The 10,263-nt window shown below is 36.7% G+C and overlaps 1 protein-coding gene across 1 annotated transcript in view; it reads left to right on the top strand.

Moving 5' to 3' along the window:
* Positions 1-5,724, top strand: part of LOC122808851 (neuronal acetylcholine receptor subunit alpha-7-like) — a 706,379-nt gene extending 700,655 nt beyond the window's left edge. Inside the window, exon 10 of the mRNA XM_044079948.1 lies at positions 1-5,724. This exon is cut by the window's left edge and continues 138 nt beyond it. Coding sequence (XP_043935883.1) covers positions 1-381 — 381 coding nt within the window. The 3' untranslated portion in view covers positions 382-5,724.
* Positions 5,725-10,263: the final 4,539 nt, after the last annotated feature.

The following is a 10,263-nucleotide window of genomic DNA, read 5'->3' as shown; positions in this document are numbered from 1 at the left end:
CAAGGCCCAAATGGAAACATGGTGTACCTAGGATTCCGTGGCCTAGAAGATCTGCACCACCCATCCTGTAAAAAAGCTGAACACACTGCAAAGTCAACAGATTATTCATCCTCACATTCTAATGGGATACTTCCATGTGTACCATCACCAGAAAGGGGGGATCCACTACTCTGTAAAATTTTGACGGAGCTTCAGTATATTGCAGACCGTTTCAGGGACCAAGACTTAGATGAGACTTATTGTAATGAGTGGAAATTCGCAGCAGCAGTTATTGATCGGCTGTGCCTTATGGCATTTGCCATGTTTAACATCATCTGCACCATTTCTATCCTTATGTCTGCACCAAATTTTGTAGAAGCCATATCAAAGGACTATATATAGTTAGCACTGTATGGAATTCTGTATGCCATTGTGTGCATTAGTGTTGTTGCTGGGAGGCAATGTTGCCATAACTGTAAATGTGTAAATTACAACTTTTCCTTGGAGGAGCAATTCTTGTTAGGGATTTTGGACCATAACCCTTTTGCTAGTAGAGCACTTTTACTATCTCACACACGTAATGTATAAATTATATAGACATATACATAACGATAAGCATTGTATACCTATATATACATAAACATATATGGGGGGGGGTCTCACATCAGGCACACCTTCTCCTCAATACATTTCTTCCCGCATATGTCAGACTGCTGCTGAGATAAGGGGACAGATATCCTTTATACAATAAAAATATATACTAGTATACACATATATGCATCTATACATACTTGCATGACTTTTAATATTCAAATTACTATATTTAAAGCTGATCATAATGTTTATATGGGCCCATGTTGGAAATAAACAGATACTAGTTTTATCAGAGAAAATTTGTTTTTGTTGTTCAATTCATTTGTTCAAAAGAGCCACATTTCCTTTATTCCTTAATTTATATCTAATCAAAGTTCATTTTGGCCAGAAAAATCTCATCTCAGTAACCAAAAAAAAAGGTTTTCACTAAAAATGGTGTCAATTTTAATTTCTATAATTACCCTTGTATAAACATACCATTTATCACCTGAACCTTCTAGACCATTTAATAATACTTTCCATGAATTTAAATGTAACCTTTATATAACACTGACTCATACCCAGTTGAACACTTAAAATGTCTCACTTTTCCATTTACTAATACATAAGGCTTTATGGTCTAAAACAATACCTGTCAAAATTGTAGTTATTGGAATGCAATAGTTTAACACTCATGGACTTTCATCCCCCAATCCAAATCTTTGTAATATCTATTATTGCTATTATTATGTGTATACCTAATAATAGTAATAATAGTAATACTCTATTATTACTATTATTAGGTATACACATTTTTACACATTTATTATGAAATATATAGTAGATCTCTTCAACAATTGAATTATTTATTTAGCACAAATAAATAAATAATCAGTGCACAAATGTATTCCTCACTACCATTACAAAATATTGAATCTGTATTTATCTACTGGGTTCACCCTTGTGCCAACTGACAATTAATATTCTGATCCCTAACCTATCTCAGTATCAAATCCACGCTATAATGGACCTAACTCTGGCCTCTAACAGCCTTGAACAAGATATCCAATTTTCCTATACTTTCTACTGCTCCTTTTTGTCTACTAGACCTTCTTTCTTACAGACCTGTGTTATCCCCACTTTCTCCTAATGTTCCATGTAAATTAACTTGACTCTCTCTTCTAACATCAAGACCCCTCCCCATCTTTCCCACTAGACAGATTAAGGTGCACAGACTTTCATCTTCTCACACACTGTTCTTCTCCTTGTCTTCCCTACCCTGGCCCACAAACTCATAACATTTCTGCAGCTTCACCAGTTATATAAGCTTTCTGAAATTAATACCCAAACCTCCAATACCCGCCGTCCTTCACGAATCCTTATGTTCTGAGTTGGGCTGTAGTCTTGTATTAATATTGCAATATCATTGCAGTATCCTGATCTATAAATCACATCCTGTATCACTCCTTCAGTATTGTGTGTACCACTTATAATTCCCTACAAAACTCATCCCCCCAACCTTTCTCCTGTCTACTACTTGTTCCTAAACCACTATAAATGCTTCCCACCCTCCCCCTTTCTTACACACCCCTCTTCCCATGTGTCTACTCTTATCCCTTTCTTCTGTTCACCCTTCTTATCTCTCCCAAGCCATGATTCTACACCCTTTTAATCTGTCTGCATTTAACCATTTCCCAGCTCCACACCCAAAGTTTTCCCTTAACTTTTCAAACTTACTCATCCTTCTGCCTCCTTTCTCATCCCTACCTTATCCATTACGTACTTAATTCCTTTACTACCCTACATTCTTGCCTGCAAATCCTTCCTTCCAGCTCTTACCTTTTCATTCCACAATAGTGGCTGTTTGCTATCCTCCTGATTGGGTCACCCTATCTCTGACAGGCAACCCTCATTGTGTCTCCCTGTACACGTATGCAATATCCCCACTTCACTTACTCTACTCCCCTCTTTCTTTTTCTATCCAGTTCATCCCTTCTTTCATCTTGTTTCTGACCACATATGCCACTACCATTGGTTGTATATAGCACCCAAATTTTGGCTGACTAAAACCTCTACCCTGCCTTATTATCATCTTTCTCTTTCTCCAAATCCTTGGCCTACCTTTCCACCAGAATAATTTGTCACACAACCTCTGCATCAACATACCATTTAATTAAACTTATCTGTGAAAGTTTCCTTTGACTAATACAAAAATTATCTAAGTACCTAAGCATAAACTTAACTAACCAACATTACCACCCTTAACACTTTGTTTCCCAAGATGCTAATCCCTTACTTACTCTTTAACTTTTTGACATAAAACATATGCACTATATACAACAGAAATGTATATCATGTTTGTTAACACATTCAAACACTTAGCCTTTTGCTGCAGTTATACAATACTGGTTTGAAACTTTTATTTTGCTTTTTGTTTTTCATTTATTTACTTTTCCCACTAGACCCTAGTTTCTCAATTCTTTCCATGCTGACCACTTTAAATGCTTCTCTGCAATATACTGTCAAAGGGTATAGCTGTTATAAATATTAGTACCTATTGTATTATACTCTTTTTTTTTAATTAAAAAAGTCCTGACTTTTTTGTTTCCTTTAATGAGCACAGAAGAATTCTCAATATTTAAAAACTTATTCTTATATGGACTTTCTACTTGTGTTTTAGATCCATCAATGGTTTTCCATATCTTCATTGAGCAATCCCTCTTTTTTAATAATATTGTTTGGTCCACTCAGACATCATTATTACCAGCCTAGTGCCCTACTTCTTTGCTAGGTCTACAACCTCCAACCCCTCACCCCCTGGCATCCACTGGTGTTTCTGAGGCCAGTCACATGGATCTTTTTTTGACAACTCTCCTTTTTGAACCATACTTTCCCTTAGGGAGCCTTCAGCAATGAGTCCCCTCCTCCCAGGATGGGCACGTCAGTCCCTTCATGATATTCCTTCAAGTCATCAAAACTGCTAATCGAATCCAGGTCAGCTGGGCCATAGACAGGGTTGTTCCACTCTACTCCAACAGTGCAACTAGCAATTTGAGTTTCTTGATAAAAAATATGTCATTAACTTTCCTCAAAATTTGCCCCCTACCTCTGTTGTGGAAATTGTAATGATACTTGCTGATCTAGGAATGTACACAGCAGTGTTGCTTCTAGTGAAAACAGAAGAGCAAGTTCCCCAGTTTTCTGGCCAAATTTTCCTAGTCTATATAAGTACCATTTCAGGTCATACCTCATAATAGGCCATAAGCTTAGTTGGAACAATGTGGTTAGTGAGTAGATAAATAAATGGACAGACTTAAAGAAATCTAATAAACCTAAACTAAATAAATTGTCTGAGCTAAAATAAACAGTCTACTGCATACTGCAGGCATGAGCTATTCAGATTAAAATTGTGTATTAACAATAATCCTTAGAAGAGGCTTAGGTTCTGGATGGATTTGTGCATTTCTGGACAGAACATTCAGTCATGTAGCCTCATTTAAACCTGGAAATATGAGGCTACATTCCATTTAAACACACCCTTACTATAAATTATTACTTAAATATACACCCCTTAAACTTTCACAATCAAAAACCAATATATTTGTTGACTCTCTTCAGCAGAATGTATTAACACCACCAAAGCACTGACACAAAATTCATATTTAAAATCCAAGTGTTTATTTTTTATTCTTCATGACGGTAATATGTAAAAATGCAAATGAATATGACATTTAGTGACAAACATTGAATACAGAAGCATAAGCAGAAAATATATACTTTAAATGGTAAATTATCTAGAATCTACTGCAATTCACATTCTAGAAAAATAATAAATAAAAAAACTAAATAAGTATTGTTCGTTGGAGATGAAAATATTTGGCATGAGAAGGTATACTGTTTTATAGCCTAAAGTTAGTGTCCGTGATCTCTGGTCAAATCATACTCATAACAGCAAGGAATGTTGCCTTTCAGTATATATGATCACTGTAATGAAGCAGTATAATGCACAGATTTAGAAATGAACTAATACTTATTTACTTATGTACAAATGAGAGAGTTGCATTGTTTACTTCTACTGCATTTGCACCGATGTTTCATGAAGATCCACTCTCCTTATTCGTCTTCCAGTTTATGGAATAGAGTAACAGATATCTGTTTTGTACAGATTGAGGAAGCTTGAGTTGCAAGGATTCCACGTTTAATAAACTGACCATAAGAGCTGTTATTAATCTCCTTAAAACTGGCAAGGCCATTCATTCCCCAGGTATTCCAGGTGCTAGTTTTCACTCCCTGCTTGGAACTTCATCTCTTGTTTGCTGTTATTTTGTAACAGACTATATACCTTATATATATTGTGAGATATGCTGCCATAGCCCTGTCTCTTCCTTGCTTATTGCCTGTGATCAGACAATACATTGAATGCCACTGTAGTGCATAAAATGTAGTGCAGGCACTTGTTAGGCATCCCTAAGCTCTGTTAAAATCAAATCCTGCTAGAAATTGGCAGCAGCCAATTCTGGCTGGCAAAGAACAAAGGTTGAAGATAAAACCATTTTGGAAGCTGTTTGAAATTTCTCACTGCCACAAACTGTTCACAACTTTTAAAGCTGTAATTCCTCATAGGAACTCTTTTGCTTCTGCCCACTGTCTGTGCTGGGATTGTCAAGTGTTTCACGGTTTTCAAAGCTTGTTAAACACTTTGTGTTCCTACACATTTTTCTATAACTGCACTACAAAGAATTTTGATCATAACTGTTCTCATGAGTTCTCAACATGGATGCCAAGATTCATCTTTTGAACTTTGTTTTGCTCCTCTGTCAAAGTGAATTTCTTGGTATCCGTATCTTGAATGCATAACAAGTTGGTTATAGTTACAGACCTGATTACCATCCTTATATGGAGCCAATCATTCTTTTGCAGTGATGTGCTCTCTCTTAGCCATCTTGTACCTATGCCAAATGAAATATAACAAAGATTGCATGTTTCTTTGTCAGGTAGGAGGCAATTGTTTATCCAATGTTATAAACCCCTCAATCAAACCATCATTGAGAGTAATGATGTTAAGGTAATAGACTAGAAAAGGCACATACTTATCAACATGCAACTTCATGTTTCATTTAAGTTCCTGTAGTCTCTTAAAAGCTGACTCTTTTTTCTAAATCAGGTGACTTTACACGATGACACAATGAAAGCACTTACTGTATCAAGCAACCTTAATGACAGCAAAACGCTGCATACTGGGTATTCAGATGAATCTGAAATCTAAAGTAGTCTGAAGATGAGGGATGAAAATGCTTTGTTTTGGCAGTCAGCCATCAATACAGTGTTGCCATGGACACAGTGTTAACATTGTGCAAGAAGTAACATTCTTAAAATCTGGTTATGTATAGCAATGAGGGAGCTGGAGGGATGTGTGGAGGGACAACTTATCTCATTTTAAATGAAAAAAAAGAGCAAATTTCTTTTAAACAAGTTTTTAGTATTTGGATTCAGACATTTGAAATTCAAAGACTCGTTCTATAAGTAATGCTGATAACCTGTGTACAACCAAACTGTGGGAGCTGCAAATGGCTGCAACCTCAATGGGGGATAGTCATAGAAAATATACTTCAACTCTGTTGCACGAAATATGTAATAGATAATACAGTGCAACAGACAGATGTAGCAGCAGATGTTTTACCCCTTTTAAGGGTTTACATTTATTTTTATTTGGATATGCAGAAGCCATGTCAGATCTGCCTAACTGTCCCAGAGAGGTGTTGCTCCTAAACACCAGTATGAGGTCTGACTGGTGGGGGGGGGGCACTCATGTTTCTCAGAAAATCTTGGTGCAAACCACAGTAAGGTACAGGTAGGGCTTCTTCTTCCAGTAGTTGAAATATGTGAGCCCAATTCAACAATGGAGTAGCTTGGATCATTGAAACATTCACTATTATACACAACATACTAATAGTCATATATTCTGTACTCTATATTTAGGAATTACTCCAAAACCAATTATTTATTATTTACTCATGTTAATAATGATCAGAAATAGTATAGCTCCCCAGAAAATCTTGTAAATGAGACTGTTGCCTACTCCTCTGAATTTTACTCCCTGTTGGACAAATGCATTGAGGCATCCATACCAGTCTGGCGTAGGGAAGTTTAAAACTAAAAAGAAAAAGCTCCTGGCCATCGCTAAAAGTATTACATCATTATAAAGAGATTTAAACATGATAAGTCACTCAAACTTACCATTAGTAAATGCAAGGCCAACTGTGAATTTAGGGCTTGCGACTAGATCAGAATACAGCCATAATGCCTTCCTAGGCTGGAAAGCCTAGAAGTCACCAATAGTTCCATACTGATTTATTTCAAATGGTACTTCCTTCTCTGACATCAAGGATATTGAAAATATATTTCCTTGGATAAATTCTCTTCCAGCTTCATTACACCAACCTACCACTCTGACCCCCCCCCCACATCCCCCCTCCAGACATCAGTTTAGACCAAGCCCTTTTGTCACTTTCCAAAATTAAAAAAGAATACTTCACTGGGTCAAGATAATATCCCTGGATGTCCTCAGAGAAGTGCAAAGTCTCATTTAGCAAAACTCTTCAACCTGAGTTTCTCCATTGGTTATCCCCCTAAAATGGGTAGAATGACAGTTGTGATGCAGCTGACTCTGGATATTACAGGCCAATGTGTCTCACTGGTATTATTTGCAAGACTGTGAAACGTATTATAGCTGAATTAATAAACAGTCATATAGCTACACAAGTTCAGCTTTGTAAAAGGCAGATCATGCCTACTCAACCTGGTTGAGTTCTTTGAAAGGGTTGCTGAGGCCATGGGTAAGGGGCCTATAGTCCACACTGCTTGACTTGACCTTGCCATGACTTTAGACAATATCCTGCATGCTGGAATTATGGATAAACCCTCCCAACTCAGCATTATCTTATGCATATTTCACTGAATTGGTAATTGGATGTCTGACAGGATCCATAAGCTCGGAGGTATTTGCTCTACACAGGAAAATGTCACCAGTGGTGTCCTACAGGGATCTTTCCTGGGCTACCTCCTAATTGGTATATATTTTTGTGACATAAAAGCTGATATTAAGGGATCACGTTAACCAAATTTGCTGATGATTGCAAACTGGGGGTGGTTATCAAATCCCATTTTGATACACAAATTCCCTAGCAAGGGCTGGACCACACAAATACTTGGTAAATATTAATCATGGATTTAGTGTGTCAATCAAGAAATGCAGCAGTTTCATTTGCAAATCTAGCATTACCTGTATGATACTTTTTACCATACAGATAACAATTCATTTAAATTTGACACAGTCATCAGGGAAGTGGGTACATATGCTGACAAGAATCTCCACTTTAACTACCACTTCTCTGTATTGGTTAGAAGAAATATTGCCTTGCACAACTTATTCTTAATGGTATCTCCACAGGATCCAAAGAAGTTATACTGTCACTTTATTAATCCCTTATTAGGCCTCTCATTGACTGTAATGCATGCTTCAAAGTACACCTCACTAAGCTTCTAAACCAGCTTGAGAGAACTCAGTGTTTCTTCCCAAAAAAGATTTCAGGTCTCAGTACCCTTAGCTACTTTGACAGACTAAACACCCTGTCTATCTACTCAATGGCATACCAGAGGTGTAACTAAGGTGGGGCAAAAGGGCCGGTCTGGGTGCAAGATGTCAGAAGGGTGTGCTCTTACTGGCATTCAATCTGTGAATGCTGATAAAGCACTTACCAAAGTGCTCCATGTGTGGTTTAATGTATTATCTGAATGCCAATAATGCGTTTTCAGTCAGGGCTGAAGTGAATAATGCTCCTTGTTAGCAAGTGGTTTGCTGCAATTTGACTTTTTATTTTGTTACCTAAGAGAGAAGAACTCCCCCCCCCCCTTAAAGCTGGGGGGAGGGCACCAGATCAGGGAATTGCCCTGCCCATCAGACAGGCTAGCTATGTCTCTGTTGCATACAGAATCCTATGGGGTTATCTCTGCTTAACCTTCTAGACTATGAATGACTCAGCACCATTTGAACTCATTCACCTTAATAAAAAGAATAGTAAAGCAAATACCTGTTCTAGGGACCTAAACCTGTGTTACCGTATCAGCAGCGGCAGATGATACGACAGACACCTAATCAATGTGTCTGCTGTTTCTGTAATAGGCTGCTCTTACCTCTGAAAGTATTTCACTAGCAACATTTAAAACTAGTTTGCCTTACTAAATGTGTGATCACAAATTTTTACCAGGAATGTGTGGAGAAAGTCTACTTAATGGGAACATTCTCATTAATACTGGGTGAGGTGGCTGAGCTTCTCAATGGTCTCCTTGGCCTTAAACTTTGTAAGAACTTATGAACTGTTCTTTGTTTTAAACAATTACAGTATGCAGCTAAACAGCTTTGCTGCAACCATTAGATGAAAAATGCAATACACAGTATAGAGAGCTGATAAAAAGATAAAAAACCTCAGGCTTTCCGACAGCCTAGCAATTTGTTGCAATTGCTCTTCACCAAGGAGTTGCCTTTCTTCCTCACTGTTTTTGTGTAGATTTCTTAATTGCTTCATAGGCTATGTCTGAATATTTTAACATCTCCCATTCAACTAGTTTCCTGCAGAGATTGCTAGTATGCTGGAAGCAGCTTATACATGTTTTAAAAGTTGTTTAATAATAAGAATTAATAATGTATATTGTACACAATGGTTTAATGGAGGTGTTCATATGCTTAAATTCTGCTGGAATACCAGGTCTGAAATTTTGTTACATACCTAAAAGCATGAAGTCTTACTATTCATAGTACTACCAACAAAAACTGCATAAATAATTTGTTAATGTAGTAAACAGACATGCTATGCTGAGTTTTTTGTCTTTGACACAATGATATATATATATATATATATATATATATATATATATATATATATATATATATATATATATATATATATATATATATATATATACACATACATATATTCATCTGTATAGATAAGCATTTTTGAGTCTAACAATAAAGAGGACTTGTTGAATAGAATAAAAGATTGTTGGTGTTGTACAGAAGTAGCATTTTATGAATGTAGAAATGGTGATATTTTAAATTACAAACAGTGAAAAATTTGTCATTTACCATCTTAAAAATGTACTTTTCGGGTACAGGAATACAGTGACACAAAGTGAAACCTGTTCTGGAAATATGGAAGCTTGGCCTTTGTACCTTCCATTACTACAACATTTTTGAAACACGATGTACTGTTTTTCAGATATTTGCATTTTCTTTAATTCTTGTAGTATGTCATATGTGGAAATATTTGATTCCTAAGAAAGAATCCAGGAAAAATGCACAAGTCCAACAATATCATAGCATATGGTAGGGTGCTCCACCAGAAGAAGGCCTAACAGGCAAACTAGGCATAGTAAGAATGTTTAGTGAGACAGTGCTGGAAATATAATTAAAGTAAAGTAGATAGGGAATAAGAACTTTTGTATGGGATAATGCAGAAGCACAGAAACAGGGTCTGGTCTCTTTAAAGTGACATAAATGCACACCTGGTAATTGAAGTCATCTGTATACCTTTACCTTTCTAAGGCCAGGAAAAATTCAGTATGGCAGAAGTGCTTTCAACTAAAGTCCATAGGTGTCTGGAGCATTTTGGTGAAAGGAAGTGCAACCCGAGGCTGAAGCATTTGGCTCTG

The sequence above is a fragment of the Protopterus annectens genome, chromosome 8.part0, assembly GCF_019279795.1.
Source record: "Protopterus annectens isolate FY-2018-M chromosome 8.part0, PAN1.0, whole genome shotgun sequence".
NCBI classification, from domain to species: Eukaryota; Metazoa; Chordata; order Ceratodontiformes; family Protopteridae; genus Protopterus; species Protopterus annectens.
The sequence above is the reverse complement of the archived record's forward strand: the minus strand, read 5'-3'. Positions and strand labels throughout refer to the sequence as shown.